This window comes from Oryx dammah, unplaced genomic scaffold (assembly GCF_014754425.2).
Source record: "Oryx dammah isolate SB20612 unplaced genomic scaffold, SCBI_Odam_1.1 HiC_scaffold_25, whole genome shotgun sequence".
In the NCBI taxonomy this organism is placed as follows: domain Eukaryota; kingdom Metazoa; phylum Chordata; class Mammalia; order Artiodactyla; family Bovidae; genus Oryx; species Oryx dammah.
In genome coordinates this window covers 66,339,048-66,363,489 of record NW_024070209.1, presented here as the reverse complement: position 1 = coordinate 66,363,489, position 24,442 = coordinate 66,339,048, and the positions used below count along the sequence as shown (strand labels likewise).

The window sequence follows — 24,442 nt, the reverse complement described above, 5'->3', positions numbered from 1 at the left end:
CAATTTGTTATTGTTGTTCAGTCACTATGTCTGACTCTTCGTGACCCCATGGACTGGCAGCATGCCAGAGTTTGCTCAGATTCACGTCCATTGAGTCAGTGATGCTATCTAACCATCTTATCCTCTGCTGCCACTTACTCCTTTTGCTTTTAATCTTTCTCAGCATCAGGGTCTTTTCCAGTGAGTCGGGCTCTTCCCATCAGTGGCCAAAGTATTGGAGCTCTAGCATCAGTCCTTCCAATGAATCTTCAAGGTTGATTTCCTTTAGGATTGATTGGAAAGAAAATCAATGGCCTCTGCATTTTTAAAGCCCGGTGATCAAATTCTCAGTCTTTTTCTGAACTGCTGCGTCAGCAACACGTGACACAGCAAATCACCCCTTCCTTCTTGAGACAATTTCTCACATGGCTTTCGGTTCTCCATTTATTTCACCAGCCTCATTCTCAGCCCCCTTGGATGATTCCTCCTTTCTCCCTGTCCACTAAAGGTTAATGTCTCAAGCTTTTCCTTCCGCCTTTACATGTACTTTATAATCGCACGACTTTAAATGTCACCCATATGATGAAGACTCCAAACCTTCCAGCTCCAGCCTAGAAATCAGTGCAAGCCAGTCTTACCAACAAGAGATGACCACTGCCTGCTCTGGAGACACCAGGACCCCACAGATCCCTTCTAACATGAGAGAAAGGGCAACTTTGTTTCTTCAGTTTGTCTACATCAGGGTTTGTCACTCTTCATCTCACATCACATGTCATGAGTTTAGAGTCCAAAATATCCCTGGAACTTCAAAGACCCAATTCTGAGTTCTACCTACCTCTGAATTCTGGATCCTGATTGCTAGAGTATCCTGAATTCTTTGATCCTGGGTGGACAAAGAATTCAAAGATCCTGAATTCTTTGATCCTGAGTAGACAAGAAATAGCCTAGCTATAAGGGAATAGATGAACTGAGAAATCTAGGGAAACTAGCGAAGGATCAGTGAAAGGGGAAGACAACAGACAGTGGGTTAGAAAGTACTCAAAGACCATTTCCTACCCTATGGATACTAAGAGGAGAAACCCAGCTCCCTTTTCTCTGCCCTCCTAGCTTGCACTCAGCCCTTCAGGGAACTGCCCTTTCTACCCTCTCCAACCACTCGTCCACTCAGAATTGCCCATTACTTTGGACCCGTTACCATTAACGAACGCATTTCCATCTAAACAGGTACAAATCTCAAGTAATTATAATATGCCATATCATTATTAATATATTTAATTAATTAAGCTAATTTTACGACAAACTACCTTAAAATTTTCATGTGCTCTTTCATTTAGTCTTCTTAAAAATAATAAAGTAGCTATTATTGTCCCATTTTACAGATGAGAAAACTGAGACTTGGGTTACAAATCTGTCCAAGTTCATATTAATGTTTACCCTGGGATTCTAAAACCAGTATACTTTAATCTTTCTTGTGTAAAGTCAGTGGAATAAAATTGTCCAGGTAAAATTTCAGACATCCAAAAAGCTCAAGGAGACAGAGAAAGGGGTAAACTGTCTGGTCTCCTCTCACAAGCCATCCTTCACTCCTTACTTCCCTAGCTTCCACCCCAGATTTGCTGGAAAACCCCTGAACACTGTATTGATTCTGTTAACCACAAGTAGGATTAGCTGTTACCTCCTTTTTAATCTCATTCCTCCTTCATCATTGCTCAAACACTCCTGGATCCAGGACAAGAGCCCTCCCACCCGGCCTCGGTCCAGCCCAGGTCACGGAGAGCCCCCTCTCTGCCTCTCTCTCCCTGCTCTCCCACTCCTGTCCCCAGAGGCTCAGTCCTAGGAGCATACCCCTCTCAGACAGGAGGGAAGGGGAACACTAGGCAAAGCGTCTTTTTGTGGAAGAAGCAAATCACAAAATTGGAAAGAAATACCTTTCTTTTGGAGCTTGGGGGTTTTCTTCCTGAAATTCCAGCAAAAGAGCAGTGCCAGGGCAGGAAAGCCACAGCCCAGCTCCCACCGCGGCATCCTGGGGATACGAGGCATGATGGGGGCCCAGGAATCGTACTTTCTGCAGGGCCAGCCTCAGACCTTTCCTCCTCCACAAGCTGCAGGAACCATTCTCTCTTGTTTCCAGATCAACACATGCTTGTAAACACTGCTCAGGTTCTGACTCCAGCACTGAAACCATGGGATCTGTCGGCACCTGCCCCGGCCCTCCCTTCCTCCTTCCCACACATCTTCTCCTCCCCACTCACCTTAACACACATGACTCTTGGCTTTTAAAGAGTGAATATAAAGCTGTCAAGGCCCCCGCAATAAAAATAAGTGCCCCCTTTTACTTAGCAGCTAATTGTCAACTGCCATTCAAGGAGTACCAGGGAGGTGCGTTAAAAAAAAAAAAAAAAAGAAAGCCCACACACAGCCCTTCCCAGCATCGCTCCATATATCAAAGCCTCTGGCAGGAACACAGGATTTCACTTAGCGCTGATGAAGCCAGCCCACACTTCCCTGGAATGAGTTGCACGTGGCTCAGTTGAGCCTTCAGAGAAAAGGATCTTGGAGGTGGGTTGCTGGGTAAAATGACAAGGTTCCCCACCCCCCGCCGCCGCCCACTGAGAAGACTCAGCAAAGAGTGCAGCAAGCCAGCTAGGCGTGCCCAGGAGACTTGAAATGGACTCTTGGCGTCAGGGGGAAGACAGGAAAGGGCAGGGAAGGACTGCCAGGTAGGATCCTGGACAGTGTGATGCTGCCAACCAAGTTCATCCCTCCATGCACTCATAGAAATGGAGGGCTCATCTTTGATACCACATTCTCTTTAAGTATCAAATTCACTCCCATGTCTGGGCAATGTTACCACGGAAACATTATGCAAATCTGCTTACTTCTCCCCATCTCCACCTTCCTTACCCTCATCCAAACGACCTTAGCATAAAGACCCAGCTTTAACCAGGCTATCTCCACTGTTCACATCTTCCTCTCACTCCAGAGCCCATTCTCCTTTCTGCCACAGGACCTTTGTATCTGCTGTTCCTCTGAGACACTGTGCCTCTTCCCCCTTCTTTGCCTAGTTGGCCTTTCCTGGCCTTTCAGATAGAAGCTGAATCATCATTAGTTTCCTGAAATTCTTAATAAAGACATTTCCCCCCCATTATGGCATCATGAGTTTTATTCTTCCTGGTACTTTAGGCAATTGAAATTTTATGGGTTTCCTTGGAGTTTTAACTTCTTTTCTATGTCTTTTACTAGACTATGAAAGTAGAGACTTTGTCTTTTTTTCTCTCCTTTCTCTCTCTCACTGTTGTACCCAGTGCTGGCACAGTGCTTGGCGCATGGCACGTGCTCAAGAAATATTTGTTGAGTAAATAAATATTTGTTGAGTGTCTGTCAAGTGCTGAGGCCTCAGGGGAAAGGAGGGGAAAGAATTAATGAAAGAAACAGAGACCATCCCTTGTAATGTCCCATTTGGCTAGCGAAAAAGAAGCAGGGCACACGGGGTAACAGTGAATTACAGAAACCACACTCCCTCACACTGGGCTGAGGGTTGTGAAATTTTGCTCTGAAGGCTGCAGACACAGCAAGAAAAGAGGGAGAAAAAGAACCCAAGGAATAGAGCAATTGCATATTTATATGCTCCATGCCTAGTGCTAGCAAACACACAAAGACTCTTAAACCGTGGGACCAGCCCCCAGGGTCTTATATCCTGGTTGGGTGGAGCAAAACTACACAGAACCTAGAGCAGCGCTTCTGTGGCCAGCAATGGCTCAGGAAAACCTCAGAGGCCAGCCTCCAGAGGGAGAGGGCAAAGCAGGTCCCCACCGAGGAACAATTTGCAAAGTGGCTAACAGCTTCCTGGGGATGGGCCGAATCCAGGGAAGGCAGAGCCATCTTACTAAAGGGAGGAGATGGTTTGAAGAAAATGGGCAGCTGGGAGCCTGCGGAAGAGTCATTTAAAGTTAAGGTGTGATCACTTCCCTTTCTGTTCTCCTTAATTCTAGAAAACTCTAGAATTGCATCCAGAACTTCCAGGAAAAATTAATCTAACTTTTCCAGGCAGACCCTTAGGAAAAGCATAGTTAAAAAAAAGGAGGGGGGAGGAGGAGAGAGATAAACTGGTTGTCTAGGAAGGAAAAAGCTGGAATACCAAGGTGCGCCAAAATGTTGCTCTCCAAGGTGCAATATTATGATTTATAAGAAATATATATTTGCTCTTCCACCCATTTCCTGGCACAGAGTTCCTAAAACTCTTGGAATTTCCTGAGATGAGAGTGATCAAGTGTCTTTTGTTATGTTAAAGAGGTAATTTTTGGATCCTAGCTAAGGATAGGGGCTGGTTGCTAGGGGAACCAACCATGTGATTATTGGTTTGGAACTTTCAGTCTCAGCCTTCTCAGCCTCCCTAGAAGGGGAGGGGCTGGCGACTGAATTCAATCATCAGTGACCACTGATTTAATCAATCCTGCCTATGTAATGAAGCCTCCAGAAAAAAGCAAACAAAATGGGTTCAGAAAGATGTCAGGTTGCTGAACGCAAGGAGGAACTGATAGAGTGGTGCGGGGGAGAGGGCTTACCCATACCTTTCCTACCCATATCTTCTACTTGTCTGTTCCTGAGTTTTGTCCTTTTATAATAAACAAGTAATCTAGTAAACTGGTTTCCTCTGTTGTCTGAGCCACTGCAGAAAATTATTAGAACCCAAGGAGGGGTTGTTGGAATTTCTAATCTCTAGCTGTTTGGTCAGACGCACATGGTACAATGTGGACTTGTCGCATATGAAGCGAGTGTGTGCTTGGGGGCAGTCTTGCAGGACTGAGCTCTTAATCTGTGAAATCTGAAGCTATCTCTTGGTGCATGCGTGTGTGCTGTCACTCAGTCTTAGCTGACTCTGCACCCCAAGGACTGTAGCCCACCAGGCTCCTCTGTCCATGGGGTTCTCCAGGCAGGAACACTGGAGTGGGTTGCCATGCCCTCCTCCAGGGGACCTTCCCGACCCAGGGACTGAGCCCACGTCTCCTGCATCTCCTTCACTGCCAGGTGGACTCTTTACCACTGTAGACAGTGTCAAAATTGAGTTCAATTGTACAGCACCTAGCTCCTGTAGAAGAATTGCTTGAACTTGTGGGGGAACCCTCCCCCTCCCCACAACACATATCCACCCAAGTTGGTCCCGGAATCAGACACGGTTATAGGCGTATTCAGAATCAGTTCCGAGGCAGGAAGCACCATGGGGAAGAAGTTAGGTTTGCATGGGAATCACGTGGACTATCTCTCCCATCACGGGAGTTAGAAAAGGAACTGGGGCAGGAAGAAGCCTCAGCTCTGCAGAACTGTCATGAGAATGACTTGATGGGAAAAGGGCTTGATATTAAATGGGATGATTGGGGCAGGGCTTGCTGAAGTGCTATTTGAGCAGGGACCTGAGCAAAGCAAGGGACCAAGTCACACAGCTGTCTGAGAAAGGAGGATTATGGACAGAGAAAGCAGTAAGTCCCAGGGCCCTGAGATAGGACTGTGTCCAGGGTGTTTGCGGAAGAGCAAGGGGGCTGGTGAAGCTGGAGTGAAATGAGCATTGGAGAGGGTTCTAGAAAACAAGATCGGAGAGGTCACAGGGATGGGGGCAGATTGTGTACGGATTCATCCTAATGCTTCTGACTTTTCCTCTGACAGAGAAAGGAAGCTATTGGACTGTGATGAGTAGAGCAGGATCTTGATATGATAGAGTTAACAGGCTTGCTCTTCTGCTCTGTTGAAAACAGACTATAAGATAGAGCGGCTGAAAGCCTGGAGAGAGTGTGGAGATCAAAGCCGCACTTCTAAAAAGACAGTCTGGTATCTCAGCTAGGATGATGGTAGTGAAGGTGGTGAGACGTGATTAGGTTCTGGGTGAAAAAAAGTCATAGAAAGTTTCATGAAGACCTGGAAAAAGACAGCAGCAACAGATCTCAGTGTCTTCCCGGTGTTTGAAGGATGTGCCCTGGGGATTCAGTAGACCCAGATCCATGGCACTTAACAAGGCAAAAGAGGGCCCCCTACAGAGACAGTAGCCTTGCTGCTACCCCTTGATACCTGGGCCCCTTGGAAAAATCATTTACTTCCTCAGGACTGGACTGTCCTGACTAAAAAACAGGAAGGACAAATGTCTGACTTGTCCCATGGCCTCAGACTGGACTCTGCTGTCTTCAAATGCCTTCTCATCCTGAGATCTCCAAGTCTGGTTCAACGGAAAACTTTCAAGGGTCTGAGATGCCACATCAAATCCAAACCTTGTTCTCTGAATAAATAAATAGTGCCGTGCTCTTATTTTTGCTCCCCTGGACTTTCCTCTGCCTACAGGACTTATGCCTGACTTGCTTCTGATGGCGGCTGCCTCCAGGTGGGGTGAGGAAGAAATCCCCGTTTGTGTTATGACTGTAGCAGCAGTTCACCCTGACAAGGCTGAGCAGAGCACCACAGGGGCACAGATGCTGGTCACAGCACAGCCACAGCATTCTGACTCAGAACAGATACATATTTTAGAAGGCATCTACTACCCTTGTCAGTTTAGTCAAAGCACTGGATCCAAGAAAGAAAACGTCAACCATCTCACAATCCAGGGCAGTAAGGAAGGTCACAGATAAGACCAGCCAGGGTGAGCATCACCAAATAGACATTTAATAAATAAACATCTCATCTCTACTTGATTAGCACCCCCCAAAATGCCATATCTAGGAACTGGGAAATGATTAATGAAATCACACTCTTTTTTTTTTTTTTGGTAATAGGTTGCAGCTCTTTGCAGGAGGCAGGCACTCTTGAGTTTGGCTGTCCCATCCAAGTCACTTCTGTTCTCACAGCCCACCCCTCAACCCCCCATGCAGGTTATGGGTCATAGGACAGCATCCCTGCCCCTGATCCTGACCACAACTGAGCCAGGAGTTTGGACTGGGGCAGCGGTAGAGGCTGAGCTCATACTGTTCACAGGGTTCTCCAGGGAAGAACACTGGATGGGTTGCCATTTCCTTATACTTTATCAGAACTCTTCCCTATGACCCATCCATCTCGGGCGGCTCTGCAAGGCATGGCTCCTAGCTTCATTGAGTTACGTAAGTGCCTTCGCCTCAAAGCTGTGATCCATGAAACGGAATGAGCTCAGCCTCTGCTGCCACCCCATTCATTGGAAGCACTGTTGCTGAAACTGAAGCTCCAATATTTTGGCCACCTGATGTGAAGAGCCGACTCATTGGAAAGGACCCTGATGCTGGGAAAGATTGAAGGCAAAAGGAGAAAGGGGCGACAGAGGATGAGATGGTTAGATAGTACCACTGACTCAATGAATATGAATTTGAGCAAACTCCGGGAAATACTGGAGGACAGATGAGCCTAGTGTACTGCAGGTCCATGGGGTCACAAAGAGTTGGACATGACTTAGTGACTGATCAACAAGAGGTTGAGTTCAATCTTCACTGGTAGCCCCAGGAAAGCTGGGGCTAGCTCAGCAGTGTTTGGGACTGGCGTGAGTGCTAGAGGGCTGTTAACTAGATGAAAACAGACAAGCAGGCAGAGAAAAACAGAACGAACAGCTGCATGGCCCCTCAGAAACAAACAGGATAAGCTCATGCTGATCAGTTCTGTCTCAGCTCCTTGAGTCCTCCTGGAAGTTCCTGCCCTTGGTTTCCTGAAGGAGCGACTACAGATGCCCAGTGTTTCTTGTTTAACATCATTTGCATAAAATTTTCCAATTAAGATTATACAACCATTTTGGAAAATTAAACTAGAAAATAAAAGGTATTGAATTGCATATAACCTTTGTTTATCATCCTGGGGAAGAAGTGTGTATATATGAACACCAGCTGAAAGGAAAATATAAAAATATCTTCAGTAGCCTTATGGGTGGTTATTTTCCTATATTTTTTCAAATGTCCACAAAGTTGTTAAGGTGCTTATCATTTTTGAAAGAAATAATTGGGCAATTAAAAAATATATCATATTTGAGCTGTAAAAGCACCCCCCCAAATGATTTATAAATTAACAGGCAGCATAACTGATAAATAATCATGTATTACACAGTTATCCTGAAGTTGACAAAAATGAGTGTCTTCTTAAAAAAGTTGAATACACTCATTTGTGTTATGTGGTCCCTTGAGATCATGTCCACATCAGTTCTTTCATATTTTTTATGACATGGAAAATCACATACTGGATTTACCTCTATGTTAATTTCAGATTTTTCTCACATTAGTTATTCACAGGCAGGGCTCCTGATGGACATAGCATCAGGTTTCTCAGAGAGCTCAACTACTCAGGCTTGTAACCTTGAACTTGAGCTTGTACACTCAAATACTTGTAAGCCAGAAAAGTGTTCAGTTCTGAATTCACTGCATATCTATAACACTAGACACAAATTCAGAACCTCTCCCCAGTCTGACCCCCACAGCAACTTTCCTTTCCTGTGCTGATCAGCCTTACTTATGTATTTAGCATAGATCCTGCCATCAAACCCTTTTAGGTTCCAAAGTCCCTATAACTGGGCAGACTCTTCAGACCGCTGAAGGTTAGTGCTGCTGGGGACTGGGGTCAGCTGCTCCAAGCCATTCATTTTACAGACAAAAGCACTGTGTCCAGAGAGGAAAAGGACCACTTCAGGGCATCACACACATTTGTCGATGAGTGCAAACAAAGGTCTTTCCAGCCAATCTAGAGTTGGCTTTGAGATCACTGGGGGAGAGAAGTTAGAGCCTTGGCAATGAGCACAGCCTCAGAGTTGTCCCCTCGTGGTCTTCTTTGAACACTGTTCCAGGAAAGATCATGTCTGAAACTACTTCCTTCCCATCTCTGAGATGTCACAGACACCTGTTCAGAAAAGCCTGTGGGGGTCCTTACCTCCAGAGGGCGTGCCAGAGACTCTCCTAAGGAATTTAACCCACTCCTCCATTTCCGCCTGGGAGCTGGCCATGAGGACATAGGAATCCTGTCCTGTACGACTCTGGTCACATGAGGCTGGAGGAAGAAGTAACACTAATGAAGGTCTTACGTTTGTCAGGGACTAGAGCAAGGGGCAGCAAGGGGGAAGTCAAGCCTGAATTGCTTTTTGGTCCAATTAAACAATCAGTCAAACAACACAAAAGCATCTACTTATTCCCAGAACTGAATATCTATGCACCTTTGCTGTTTTTGCTGAAACTCCCAATTCTATAGATGAATCACTGAACTCGGTGGTTTGCAATTGAATTGATTTGGGCTGAGATCGGCTCCCTTGAATGCCAGAAGCCATTTCCTACCAAAAGTAAGAGGAAGTGCGAGGGGCAATGTCAGTACTAGAGGAGACAGGCTCAGCCCGTACAAGTTTTTAAGACTTCAGTCTATCACGCCAGTCATGAATACTTTCTTCAGCTACCCTGAGCTCAGCTGTGGGTGTGGGCAAGGAAACAGCAACTCAGGAGGGAGGGACAGTGAGCACACAGGTGTCTCTCTCTTGTGAATCAGTGCTTCTTGTTCAGGATCACTGCTCTCCTGCCCGCATGAGCCATTGCAAACAGTGGCTCTTGATACATCGTTGACAGACAAATGAAATCTGTTAGGACTTTATTTACTGTTTTCACTTTAATCATATTATAGACATACGTCTGTAGTATGTCCTTGGTTGGAGTTGTCAAGTGGACAAAAGGGTAGAGGAAATGACGAGGGGGCAGAGTAGGGATGGGAGACCGAGACAAAGAATGAGAGAAAGTGACAAACAGAGACAAGTAGGGAGAGAGAAGGAGAGGTGTAGGAGAGGGAACCCATCAAGCATAGGTCTTAAAAACAACAAGAAAATAAGGGCAACGACAAGATACTATTAAATTTCAAATTGTTCTAGGGGATATCAACCCATTCTTTTCAAAATATCAGGGCATTTCCTTCAAAAAGAGTTTGTTCTACTACCATATGACCCAGCAATTCCACTCCTGGGTATTTATCGAAAAACAAAACAAAAACACTAATTTGAAAAGATACAAATACTTCAATGTTCATAGCAGCATTATTTACAATTACCGATATGGAAGCAACCTAAATGTCCATCAACAGAAGAATGGATAAAGAGAATGTGGTATATACATACAATGGGATACTACTTAGCCATAAAAAAAAGTATGAAATTTTGTCACTTGCAGCAACATGGATCAATTTGGAGGGTGTTATACAAGGTGAAATAAGTCAAACAGAGAAAGATAATTATTGTATGATATTGCTTATAGATATCATCTAAAAAAAATACAACAGACTAGTGGATATAATAAAAAAGAGAAGCAAACTCATAGAAAACAAACTAGTGGTCACTAGTAGGGAGAGGGAAGTAGAGGGAGACAATAAGGGGTAGAGGATTAAATGGGACAAACTATTGGGTATAAAATAAAATAAGCTACAAGGATATATTGTACAACATGGGGAAGATAGCCAATATTTTCTAATAACTATATATGGAGTACAACCTTTAAAAATTGTGAATCACTATATTGGACACCTGTAATTTACATAATAATGTACATCAAATAAGTTCAATTTCTTATAGATGTCAGAAAACGTAGTCCCAATTTTATTTGCTTTTTCACTTATTATTTTCTATTTAAGTATTATTGCTCTATAATTTTGTGTTAGTTTCTTCTGTACAGCAAAGTGATCAGCTATATGTAAACATATACCCCCTCCCTTGTTAGCATCCCTCCCCCGCACCCTCCACCCCACCCCTCTAGGTCACCACAGAGCACTGAGCTGAGCTCCTTACATTATACAGCAGCCTTCCACTAGCTATCTATTTTACACATGTTAGTGTCTGTATCTCAATGTTACTCTCCCAATTCATCCCACCCTCCCCTTCCTCCACTGTGTCCACATGTCCTTTCTCTATGTCTGTGTCTCTATTCCTGCCCGGCAATAGGTTCATCTGTTTTTTAAAAAAAACTTTTAAAAAGAACCTATTATATCTGCCCAGTTGGGTCCAAACCTGTATTTTCTTTCAGAGCAACAGAATACTTCCAAAGTTCCTCTGTTTCCAGTCTCTTGAACGCACCTTAAAATTACCCAGTCTCACTTTTTTTATGCTTTGGAGAAACCTGATTCTACATGCTACAGTCCATGGAGTCGCAAAGAGTCAGACATGACTTAGTGACTCAACAATGACAACAAACCTGATTCTGAATCCATCTTATCATTGAGTCATCAACAGCTCTTCTGGTCTCAGACCATGGAAGCACTGGCTATTGAGGAACATCAGATGTTTCCAGAAGTAAAATGGGCAGTAAAAAGCCCTCGGGGAAGAACTAAGGAATCCCAAAGGGATCACAATATCCCTTTGAAGTAGAATAAGGCTCTACTATATCATTTCTGCTCCACAGATAAATGAAGCCCAGAGGTGCAATGGGCCTTGCCCATTGGTACCCAGTAAGTGCTAAGCCACTTCAGTCACGTTCAACTGTTTGCTATGGACTGTAGCCCACCAGGCTCCTCACCCATGGGATTTTCCAGGTAAGAATACTAGAGTGGGTTGACATTTCCTACTCTAGAGGATCTTCCCGACTCAGGGATCAAACCTGTGTCTCTTATATCACCTGCATTGGCAGGCAGCTTCTTTACCACTAGCACCATGTAGGAAGCATCTAAGTTACCCAGTAAGTTACCAGTCTTTCTCTCAAGAGTATCCATTAACCCATAGTGCTTCAAATTTGACCTTGGCCAAAATTCATCTGGTGTCTTCCATCATGCCTACACTCCAGTCTGAGAGAACATGCCTTTCAATTCACACTGATTCCTGAAAGACTCATTTGGCTGCATCATGGCAACAATTAAGAAATACCCAGATCTTGTTGTTTCTAAATAACCAGAGCTTCTATGACTGATCTTTCTGATCAGAAGAGCTGATGACAAGATGGATTCAGAAGTAGGTTATCTCAAAGGCTAAGGAAAGTGAGGCTGAGTGAGATTAAGACAGATTTGAGAGACAAGAACCACAGGGAATTTGAAAGCTCTTGTTGCCCTACAAACAATTAAGTGTTTAGACACACTGAGGTGCTAGGGAGAGCTGTCTTTGAGAGAAACTGTTTGACATTAATACAAAGCCCAAGAACAGCAGCTCTGCCCTCAGATACATACTTTCTCTGACTTAAACAGTCTGTTCAGTATGTGTCACCTATTGGGCTGTTTCTCTTGTTAGAGAGGAACCTGCCTTCTTTTCTTCCCTTTCCTAAGGAACTCCTAGCCAGCCTTTAAAGTCAAAGTTGAATTGCTCAGTTGTGTCCGACTCTTTGTGATCCCACGGACTGTAGCCCGCCAGGCTCCTCTGTCCGCAGAATTCTCCAGGTAAGAATACTAGAGTGGGTAGCCATTACCTTCTTCAGGGGATCTTCCCCACCCAGCAATCAAACTCCAGGTCTCCCTCATTGCAAGCGGATTCTTTACCATCTGAGCCATCAGAGAAGCCCATCCTTTAAAATCTAGCACAAATGTTATTTTCTCTAGGGACCCTTCCTTCACATCTCCCCTTCCATTCCAAATCTAGTGCGGAGTCTTTTTTCTAAATCTCTTAACATCCTATCCTTACCTCTATGGAAGCAGTAGCTAAATTATCCTGAACATTGTTTTCCTTGTCATTAAAACTGAGTTAACTACTTAATACTAAAACAAAAATACAAAGCTAAAGCCTTGATCTTCTACATGCACAAATCTCAGGAAAGCCAGCTTTCCTGTTGTTGGCGTGAAAACCTTGGAGTCAACCTTGACTTCTCTTTGCTACATTTAATCTGTCAGCAAATGAAGTACTCTCTGTCTTCAAAACGTGTCCAGAAATTGCTTACTTCTTACCCCTTCATTGTCTCTATCATTCAACTGTATAATTGCAATAACCTCCTCTCTGCTGCTCCTGCTATGTATTTGCCCCCTTTTAGCCTCAACTCAGAAGAGTTTTAAAACAAAAGTTGGACCATGTTACTTCTCTGCTCAAAACTCCCAATGGCTTTCCATCCTTCCAGCACAAAAATCAAACTTTGCACAGTTACCGACCAGTGCCTGTGAAACTTGGGCCCACCCCTGACCAAACTGCCTCCTCTTCTCCCCTCTCAGCACTCCACTGTAACCACCCTGACCTCTTTGCTGTTTCTTGAACATGAGAAATAGGCTCAGAGACTTGGCACCGGCTGTTCCCTTCCCTGGAATGCTCTTCTCCAGATACACACTTGGCTCATGCCTTCACTTCCTTCAGATCTTGGCTCAAAGGTCACCTTCTCAATGATGTCTATTCTGTCTGCTCTCCTTCAAATGATAAATCAACAGTTGCCATCCCTACCTCACCAGAACTTCCTCTCTCTTACTTTGCTTTCTTCTTATAGTACTGATCACATCATAAAACTATACAATGTACTCATTTATTTGGCTTGTTGTCAGTCTCCCCGCCTTGATTCTAAGCTGCTTACAGGCTGTTTCATTCATTGCTGGGTTCCCAGTTCCTATAACATGTGCGGCTCATAGCAGGTACTCAAGAAATTTGGTGTCACATCTCAGAAAGCAGTGTGAGAATTAAATCCTACATATCCCACAGAAGGAATAGCCCCCTCTACCTGATGATTCCCTTTGAGTGGGAGATTGTTATTCTGCTTGAGTTAAGTAGGGAAGGGAAGCTTGCCTCAAATCTTTGCCTGCCCCAGATAAAGAAAAGCAGAGCATAACAACAATGGAACTCTTCTCTGTGGGTTTTGTACAGCTAACACTGGTGATCACAGAGAGGGGGCCCTGATTAGGAAGGCCATTTCTTATGCCAGGGTTGGCCCCTGAGAATCATCTCATACAAAAAGATGACCAAAAAAGGAACTGAAAATTCTCTACATTGTAACAGAAAGCATTGTCTCATTTCAGGTTAGGTGAATGATGACATGTTTGGGAAAATGGCTCCCTACCTTACTATTGCTTTATAAGTGTTGTTTTTCCTTATGTGATGAGTGTGTGCGTGCACCTACGTACATGTGTGAATCTGCCCAAGAACTGCCCCAGCAGCCCAGGAGACAACTGCAAGTGTAAGTTACGATGAGAGAACAGATCTTCACCCTAGCACAGCAGTCTCCAAAGGCACTGGCTTTTTGGTGCAAAGCCCACAGTAAATTTCTAGTTGGAACTCTCAGTAGGGTCACCCTATATTGAGAAATCAGGCTATGGGACACAAATTATCATAAGCGGCTGTGTCTTATGATTTGTGCTAGGAAAGGGGCCCTAGAAAGAGAAGAAATTATGTGGGAAAGGGGTGGAGTTCTCCCAGAAAGGAGAGATTGGAAAAGTAGGCTCTTCCTTTCAGAAGGAAGAAAAATGGATAGCTCCTCAGATAAAAATCAAGGGAAGGCCCATGAGATGGCCACTTAGGAAGAGCTGAACTTTAAAAAAAAAATCCTATTTTTCTTTGTTTTCTATAAAGAGTCATAGCCAGTTTGGAGATTGATTTCTGAATTTTACAATTTCCTCTAGTTATTGCCAAAACATCAAACACTGACATGACACTGTTACCAGGCACTATACCAAGTGTGACATATATATTTGTTTACTTAATCCTCACTGTATCATCACTGTCCCTATTTCACAGGTAAAGAAACAGAGGCAAGGAGAAATTAAATAATTAAATAATTAAGTTCAATAACTGATCACAATTGTACACATAGCAGGGGCTTCCCTGGCGGCTCAGATGGTAAAGAATCTGCCTGCATTGCAGGAGGCCCAGGTTCGATCCCTGGATCAGGAAGATCCCCTGGAGAAGGGAAAGGCAATCCACTCCAGTATTCTTGCCTGGAGAATTCCACGGACCTGGTGAGGTCACAAAGAGTTGGACACGACTGAGCGACTTTCACTTTACTCTATCACACATGCAGCAAATGGCAGGGCCAGATGTGGCCCCAGGCAGGCTGGCTCCAGATAGCACACGTCCACCCTCTCTGCTATACTGCCTTCCCCCTGAGGCTTCTTATGCATACGACCGACTTGTGTGAGGGTAAAAAGAGAATTAAGGGACTCAGGGGACTTGGGGCCTCTCCTGCTGTGTCACCATGGCAGCAGCAAACCACGGCTGCAGAGCTGGACCAGCAGCCCTGGAGTTCCTGGTGGGGCAAGAGACAGGCAGAAGCAGCTTCAGTGTGACACATCAACTCCCCTTGAGACAAACAGACAAATTCCCCTGTTCCCTACATGCGTTCCAGGAAGGTAACTCTTGATTAGAAAGAGGCATCTCCAGCGTGCTGTTAACTTGTGTGATAGGTGAATTATAGCACCCAACACATAATAAGTACTCAGTAAGTTGGAGCTGTCATTTCTTACTAGGTCACGTGGCACCATATGAGACTGCTGATTATCGACCATTTTTGACCTACCAACACGGCAGTTTCTCATGGTTCTATTTATACTTTGTTCATTTTATTGTCCCACTCATCTTCAAAGCTAAGGTCCTTTTCATGTTGTTGCTTAGTTGCTAAGTCAAGTTCAACATTTTTGTGACCCCATGGACAGTGTAGCTTGCCGAGCTCCTCTATCCATGGGATTTCCCAGGCAAGAATACTGGAGTGGGTTGCCATTTCCTTCTCCAGAGGATCTTCCTGATCCAGGAATCGATCCTGTGTCTCCTGCATTTGCAGGCAGATTCTTTACAAACCACTGAACCACCAGGGAAGCTCCCTTTTAGTTAGCGAGGGTGATATACTTTCAGATCAGTGTCCCAGTGCCTAGCGAATACCTGGCTCCAAGCGGGTGCCCATGAAATGTTTACAGAGCTGAATCAGATGCACATCCACTTAGTTTCCATGTAATTAATGAACTAGTATAGGATCATTAACTATATATAGAACTATTATGCATTCTTACTAGGTTGGTTGGCTAGCTGGTTGACAGACTCACTGAATGTAGCCTTGACTTCTGGGATCAGAAGTAACCCGGGAATGTAATGAACATCTCTCTCACTTTTTGTCACCTACCTGGAATGACTTCGAAGACAAACTTCCCTGCTTCTTCTGGATTTGTGGCGATCTCCTTGATTGTACTTCCAGGTAGATACATGCAGCCCTGAAAGATTGAAAGTGAGGCCTTTAAGATAAACAGAAATGTCATCAGCTTCAAACTAAACTTAAGTTGGAGGACAGGCAGTGCTGGGCTGGTGGAGATGAACATGAAAGTGAGCATCTTAGCTTCGAATGGGGCCCTTCGGCTGTTCAGACCTCGGTCAAATTAAGTGGCAGCTATGTGAGCACAAGGGAGGTGCCTGAGGAGACAAAGAGGACAAGGTCTTGACCAGAGAATGAGCTGAGAGGGTGCTGTCAACAACCTGTGTCTCTACCTACTTTTCCAAGAGCCCAAATTCATGGCCAGACCAGACACCTGATCTCTGTGGGGGCCATGTTGAGGCTGGGGGGATCCTACCACCTGCCAGGTCGCCAGAGGGGGCACTGAGGACTGAAGCAAGGTCATCAAGGAGATGCAGCACTTAGCAGCAGCACACTCCAGGAGTCTGTGCCTTTGCTGTACTCAGCAGCAGCACACTCCAGGAGTCTGTGCCTTTGCTGTACTTAGCAGCAGCACACTCCAGGAGTCTGTGCCTTTGCTAAGCACTTCAGCTGTGTATTATTCACTTAGTCCTTTCATCAATTCTCCAAGTAAAGTATTGCTACACAAATTCACAAGTGAGGAAATGGGATCAGAATGGTTCTGTGATGTGCCCAATGTCACAGAGCTAGGAAGTGGCAGAGATTCATCTCAGAAGTGTGTTCACAGCCTGTGCTCTTGACCATCACAGCTGAGGTGCTGAGACCCTTTGGCCCAGTGTCCCTTGAAGGGACAGGGGAGGAGGATCACGGGGGCGGGTGGGGTGGAAGAGTGAGCGGAACTTGTGACCTCACACGTGAAAATGTCATCAGAAAAACAAGTCACCCCCACCACGCGTACACCCACTGCTTCACCACTGACAGTGCACTGCCACACGCAGTATCTCCTTAGACCTCAGAACAGCCCCAAATCAAAAGCAGGGCAGGGTGGCCACACCCATTTCACAGATGAGAAAACCAACGCTTTCAAAGTCTAAGTAACTGCAGGAAAGGACATAACTAATTTGTCCTCAAGTCACTCACTCATAATTTACATCTCACTGACTGTAATAGGTAGTGTATCTGATTCAGAGTTGAGTAAACAGGGACGTCTTATTTCTAGAACAAACCACGGATGAAAGGATTGGCAACAGAGAAGCTATAAAGAAAGAGTCTTAAGCAGCTCTCATATCAGCTCAGAATCCCGAAAGAATAAATGTTCCTCGGGGGTCTAGAAATGAAAATGTCTAAGACTGAGGAACAGAGTAGAAAAAAAAACAAGAGGAGGAAGAGGAGGGGGAGGGGAGAAAGGGGAAGAGGAGAAGGAGGGGGAGGAGGGAGGCAGGGGAAGAAGGAAAATGAAAAATATCTGCTTATACTTCTCTAATTTTATTATTTAAAAATGGCCACCACCTACACACTCCTCATTATCTTTAAATATCAGTGGCCCCAGGAAAAAATTGACCCTGAGATTATGCTGCTGGATAGTATATGCAGGACTTTTAACACAGATCCCAGCACTGAGTAACTGTTCAATAAATGGTAATTACACATTTTTCATTTTATTTGTACTCTATTTGGATTAAATTTATCAAACAATAGTTTAGAGATGTATTTAGGAGAGACAGATACCTCTGAAATGACATTTTATTTTTCTTCCTACTAGGCAGGGCTCCCTCCTGTCTAAAAAACAAGTATTTTGTTTTGTTCCCATAGCTCATAGCCATTACTAAAAGTTAAATAATATGAACTTTCAATGAAATATTTTGTATTAAAAATAAAGATAGTACTATGCAGAATTTATCATTTTCTAATTCTCTTTTTCTTTTTTTTTCTTGCAGTTCTCCTGAGACACAAGTGACATACCACACTGTCCAAGTTCAAGATACACAGCACAATGATTTGACCCACAAACATCATGAAATGATTACTGTAATAAGTCTGGTGAACATCCATCATCTCATATAAACATAAAAAAAATTTCTATTTACCTAGTGTTTTGCTATATTTTACTATCATTTTTCTTCATATAGTTATTTACATGTAATCAATCTGAGTGGTAGAAATAGTGTCTAACACTGCTACTGTACTTCCGTTCTCAATTCTGAGTTCAGGGATGCTGGTAGCTTGAATCAGCCATGGTGGGAGTGTTTACACCACAGAAATTGGCAAGTGCTTCATCCAAAATAGTTCCTCTACCAGCAGGCTGTTGGTTAAATACTTCCCAGCTTGCCCCTGATAGACAACCATCTGTTGTGACTTCAGAGAAAGCAGATGAAGCAATGGGACAGCTATACCAGGATTGTCTAAAACCATCATTGTAGCAGAGACTTGAGAGCGATTCACTGAGATTCTGTTTTAAACAACTTCCTTGACAAAGAAATTTTGGAATGAGTTATAGAAAACTAGGTCATGGACTTACAGGGCATTATACTGTTAGAGCTGGACAGACCTTTCTGAGAACTCAGAGGAAAAAATGTACAGATTGCCTTCTCCCAAGCCCTCCCTGGAAGAGCATAAATAAGAGTCCATTACACAGGGCTCTGTAATTTACTTAATCATTCTCCTTTGTCAGACACTTCATCCAATGTTTCTCATTACAAATAGCACTGCACATATCTGATTTCTTTTGAAGAGCTTCTTAAAACCAGAATGACAGGGTCATTCTGGATATATTTTTGGCTCTTAGAAATCTAGCCAAATTGCTTTCTAGAAAGGCTGCACGTACTCATCATCAGTATACATGAGGGCCTTTTTCATATCACTGCTCTAAGATGATTGCAGCGTTTTTGTGTTTTGAGTTTTTTAGGGATGTGTGTTCTTTTTAAATTTACAACTAATTTATATTTTAGTCATAGAGAAAGAGAAAATTAAAGTTTTGTGTAACTCCAGTACTCAGATAACTCAGTTAACACCTCTGTGTATTTCTTTCCAAGTCTTTTCCCATCAATTACACATTCATGATTCTTTTTTCCCTCAAAAATGGGATTAGCATATAAATCATCTTCCGCTGTTAAGTGCTTTTTTTCAAAGCAATTAAATTATCAATGTCTTTCATTTTCAAAAAGTATCAATTTCAGCATCAACAGCTGAATTATACTCTATTGTATAAATATATATAAGTTCCCTGATATAACTTAGCCCCTTTTGCTATATATTCTTTCTATGTCACTATTATAAACCCCTACATTAGGAATGCAGGGTCAAATAATTTGCATTTTTAAAGAGGCTTATTACTCTCCACAAAGGTTGTGCAGATTCTCATTTCTACCAATTGTGCACGACAATTCCTGTTCCCTAGTCTTCACTAAAATTGGAATTTCTAGAAAATCTTTGCCGGTTTTATAAAAGGACAATGATATCTCATTAACTTCCATTACATGTCTTTAATTACGACTGAGAGTGAAATTTTTTACATATGCCTTTTGGCTATTACATTTCTTTGGGAAATTGTCCATTTAAGTCCTTTGCTCATTTTCCTATTGCTGTTTCTTATAAGTTTGAGAGTACTTTAGATATGAAGAATATTTACCAGAAGTATATGAACCGTTTTTCCTGTTCCTTGCCTTTTCACCTTATTATTTTGGTTTTTAAGATAGAGAAATTTCTATTTATACAATTAAAATCAGCTTAAGAAATTAAAGTGTGCTTAAGAAAAATCTGCTTCCCAAAGATCATGCAGGTAATTACACTTTCTTTTCGAATCTTTATGAATCGTTTACACATGTAGTCTTTAATCCATCCAGCATCATGAATGGTGTGAAATATAGGGTGGAAATAGACCTTTATTTTTTCCCATGAATTTATTTCATAGCTTTCATTTCGCTTCAAGATATTTGCAATGTCTATGGATCCCAATGGAGAAGGCAACGGCACCCCACTCCAGTACTCTTGCCTGGAAAATCCCATGGACAGAGGAGCGTGGTGGGCTGCCATCTATGGGGTCGCACAGAGTCGGACACGACTGAAGCAACTTCACTTTCACTTTTCACTTTCATGCATTGGAGAAGGAAATGGCAACCCACTCCAGTGCTCTTGCCTGGAGAATCCCAGGGACGGGGGAGCCTGGTGGGCTGCCGTCTATGGGGTCGCACAGAGTCGGACACGACTGAAGCGACTTAGCAGCAGCATCAATCCCAAAACAATGTTAAATGATAGTATAATAAAAGTTCTTTAGTTTGTACAGATTTTTCTTTATCTTAATGAAATAATGATGGATATATGAAAAGTCTACAAGATGTCCACTTAATTCTTGTTTGTTACAGTAATATAGAAGCATCAGCCCAAATTCTCAACTAATTTCTAGGATGAAATTGGTTAAAAAATTATAGAATGTCCACACAAGAAATTATTTTGCCACCACTAAGAATGACATTGTAGAAGGATATTTAATAATAAGGGACAATATTCATGACATATAGTTAATTTTAATTAAAATATTTTTATACTAATTTCACATTCAGAATAGATATTTTTAAATGTGTATGCATAGAAAAAACAAAGAATTGGGAATTTGGGTAGCTATTTCTTCCTGATGGGACAATTTTTATTTTCTACTTTCTGATTTTCTGCATCCTCCAAATTTCCTACCATGTTCCCATATGGCTTTTGTAGTCAAAATGTTCATACCCATATAATGTAAAATAGTCTAAGAAACTATCATTTTATTACTAAAAGCTTTTTTAAAAACTTTTTTATATCTGAAATGAGTTTTGAATTTTATCAAATTCTCTTTTCAGCCATCTCTTTAGGGGTTGTATTATTTTTCTCATTTGACTTATTGGCTTGATACATTAATAGGTTTCCTAAAAAATAAGCCACACTTGTCATCCTCGAAGCCCCTTTACTAATTTAATCCTGAGAGGATTCTGAGTTTCCTCCTCCCAAGGTAAGGGAGAAAAGTTAGGACCACCAATAATTTATTTTACCCTTTGACATCAGTTTTTGCTTTTACAAAACAACTTTTTACATGTGCTTCCTATAATCCTGTGACAGATAACTGTCTCATTTTACAAAAGAAGAAAGAGGGGTCTAGAAAAATAAAATAATTACATGGCCAGACGGTAGTAGAACCAACAGAAGCTCCCCAACACCTCCTCAGTGAAGTGAGTCTCACTGAGCTGCCCTTTCTGCTAATTTCAGAAGGCCTGTGCATTGCTATCTCCCTTACTCTTCGCAGATGGGAAGACTTCCTGCCCTACTATTACTGCACTAGGAACTGCATCTTAGCCTGTAATTGCTTGACTCTGATGGGGTCTGTTTGTCAAGTGAGGAAAGTCTGGTTTCTACACACAGGACACTGATCAAGAACTCAGTTAGTGGTGGGGTCTCCAGCCCTTCTCCAGCCTCTGCAGGAACAAACACTCCCAGCCCTCTGGGTGGAGGGCCAACACGTTGCCGATGTGTTACAGAGCCTCAAGCCTGCCCTTAGCAAGAACTGTCCTCTTCCAAAAGAACCTTCTCGTTTCTTTACATACCCTGTCTCCCACTTCCAATATCTTCACCCTTCTTGGGGATTTTTTTCCTGCCTCCAGAAGGTTCTAGAGTCTGTTCTCCCTAGTAAACCCCTTCCAGCCAAGCCTACTCTTTCACCTCCACCGCCCTAGGAGAGGGTGTCCAGCCTTCCTGGTTGCCTTGAGACATACAATTTACACCTGGGGCCTCTCAGCTGTTACTAACATCTCCGTTTGCTCTCATTCACCACAATGGCCATGAGGCTGGAAGAAAAGACCCAAGCCCAAGATTTAGGATCAAAGCCCTCTCTAGCCCCATCCACTCCACCTGGAAGTCCCGTTTACTGTACTTTCAAAGTATATCAGGCAATCTGGTCATTTTCCTGCAGCCCCCAACTCCTATTGAGATTTTAAACATTATAGCCTCTCATCTAAATCACCCTTATGCCTCTCCACTTCCGCCTTGGATCTATTTTGGACCATGGTAGCCAGAGCCATCTTTTTACAACACACAACAAGAATGACCCCTTTCTTCTGGACACCTTGTTAGGCCTCCCATTTACTTCAGTATAAAGGCTCAAGTCCTCACAGAGGCCTACCGTGTCCTTTGCAATTTGCACCCCCACCTCCTGCCTTCTCTCTGACTTCATCCTCTCTGATACTCTTATTCTCTAACTTTTACATCCCCACTCTGCCCTCCTTGCTATTTCCCACACATATCAGACACTCTACCTCAGGCCTCAGGCCTCAGGGCCTTTGCATTGCCTGTCCCTGCCACCCATAGTGCTCTTTCCCCAGAGACCTGCCTGCCCAATTACCACTCCTCCTTAATCTTTGCTCAATGTCCCCCTCTTCATGAAATCATTCTGACCACCCTTCTTGAAATAGTACCACCTCCCTCAAATGACCGATCCCCCTAGCCCACTCTATTTTTTTCCTCATAGAAATAGTCATTTTCTAACAAACCACATGCTTTTCTTAATGATTATGTTTATTTTCTGTCTTCCCCACCCCATCTTCTAAGTTCCACATGGCAGGGTTTTTTTTTTTCTGTGTGTGTGTTTTTTTTAATCTGTTTTACTCACTGGGGTTATTTCAATTCCCCAGAACACTGCCTGGTGCAAAGTAGATGCTCAACAAACACTGATTGAACAGACAAATAAATCAAAGCCTCAGATCAATTTTCCTGAAGCCAAAGCCACTCTCCCTGAGCCTTTGTGCTCTGCATCCCCATCAAGACCATGCTGTCATGGAGCCTCTTTTGCTGTTCACCTGAAACTATCACAGCATTGTTAATCGGCTATACCCCAATACAAAATAAAAAGTTAAAAGACCATAGCTGCCAGGCTTGACTTAGTGCTGTGTTTAGGAAGAGCCCCAGTGATCATCTTGGGGCTCCGTGGAGGATCATCACCCTGTCATCTCTGAAGCCCAGTTTATATTATCTTGACAAGGGTGAGAAAGACAGAGAAGTGCTTTCGAATGTTATCCTAGTGAGAAGGATGGTACCGTGAGACAGGATGTTATCCTAGTTAGAAGCCCCCTGTGAGTTTATAGGAATCTCCGGCGCTCTATCCGCCTCCCACGCCCGGGAGGGGACCGCTGTAGGAAGAAGGTGCAAACAGCCTGGTTGGTACCTGTGGCTTTACGTCCTCCTCGTCCTTGTAGTAATAGAGCTGCTGCGCCCTCAGCACAAAGTACCTCTGCTGCCAGTTTCTCACGATGGACCTCTGCTTCTTCAGCCAGCCCATCTTGATGGGCCTTTCCAGCGGGTTGGGGGTGGATGCAGGGTGAAAGGCCGCCATCTGCTCTCCGGTCATCACGCTCCTTGACCGAGCTGTGGAGAGGGACAGACAGGCGGGGTGACCTGGGCTGTGAGCAGTGTGCAGGGAGGGCCCGGGAGGCACTGGGCCCCAGCCTGGCTGGGCTCAGGGCTCCTGATCTGCTGCAGAGAGGATGCCCCGGGACCCAGCGAACCCGCCGAGGGGCCCACTCCCACCAGCGCCGGCCCTGGGGCTCTCCACCCACAAGGTCCGGCAGCTGGAGTCTGCTCCCTCCTTCTACAAAGCCAGAGATTGGCTGGAGCCGTCTGAAGAGGAAGTGGCCGCAGCATCTGACAAAAGGTGCTTCCTTTTTCCTGCGTGGGAGTCAATATCTGACAACAGAGGGGAGAAAATAGTGCCTCTTGCTCTCAGGGTTCAGGGTGAGTCCCACGCAGCTGCAGAGCCTCCAGAAGCTGCCTGACTTCTTCCACAGAAGGAGTTGCTGTGTTCCGCAACCTCACTGTCTGGTTCTGCCCTGCCCCGGCTGCCCCCGCAAGCCCCTCATCCCTGACCTTACAGCCACCATGCAGGATGCGGGCACCTCCCAAATCCTTCTGCCCAGGGTCATCAAGTGCTTTCTGTCCCCCTGCCCTCTGGGCAAGTTCACAGCCCTTTCTGCTGGACCAAGGGCCTCCCTGTGGCTGCCTTCCCATTACCCTTTCAGTTGGGTTGCCCCTCCCGTGTGGCTGACAGCATACAAGCATTTGAAGGGAACATGAGTCTGTCAACAAGACACGGAAGCAGAATTTGAATCCAGACCCTTCAACCCACTGCACTGTGTAGCTTCCTTTTGCTTTCACAGGAGAGCTCTGCCTGTCATCAGATTAGGTCCAGGCGACCACAGCTTGTCTCCATGGTGACTCCCACTGAGGATAACTCTCTCCTTCCTTCCTTTCCACAGCAATCGATCAGCCAACCTGGGGTCCCCCGCAGGTCAGCATGTCCTTTCTCTGTTTCTCCCTTCCTTCTTTCCCAGCTGGTTCAACAGTGTCCTTAAAATCATGTTGGAGTTCCCTGTCTCCTCAGCCTTGTGCTAAGTGAACTTCATACCTGTCAGTTTCCTGTGTCTGCAGACTCCTCCTTGCTGGAGGAAGTCTCCATCTTATAATCCCTTGATCCAGCTTTTGTCAGTCCCCAGAAC

The 24,442-nt window shown here is 44.1% G+C and overlaps 1 protein-coding gene across 3 annotated transcripts in view; it reads right to left on the bottom strand.

Annotated features, from left to right (window-relative positions):
- Positions 1-24,442, bottom strand: part of ARHGAP25 (Rho GTPase activating protein 25) — a 94,263-nt gene that overhangs the window by 24,581 nt on the left and 45,240 nt on the right. Inside the window, exons 2-4 of one of the 3 annotated variants that reach the window (XM_040224071.1) lie at positions 23,116-23,315; positions 15,924-16,011; positions 8,833-8,949 (exon numbers count right to left, since the gene is read on the bottom strand). In XM_040224071.1, the coding sequence (XP_040080005.1) occupies positions 8,833-8,949; positions 15,924-16,011; positions 23,116-23,315 (405 nt within the window). Of the gene's footprint in view, positions 1-1,907; positions 2,352-8,832; positions 8,950-15,923; positions 16,012-23,115; positions 23,316-24,442 lie in introns of those variants that run through there. The other 2 variants (XM_040224073.1, XM_040224074.1) reach the window with 2 other exon arrangements.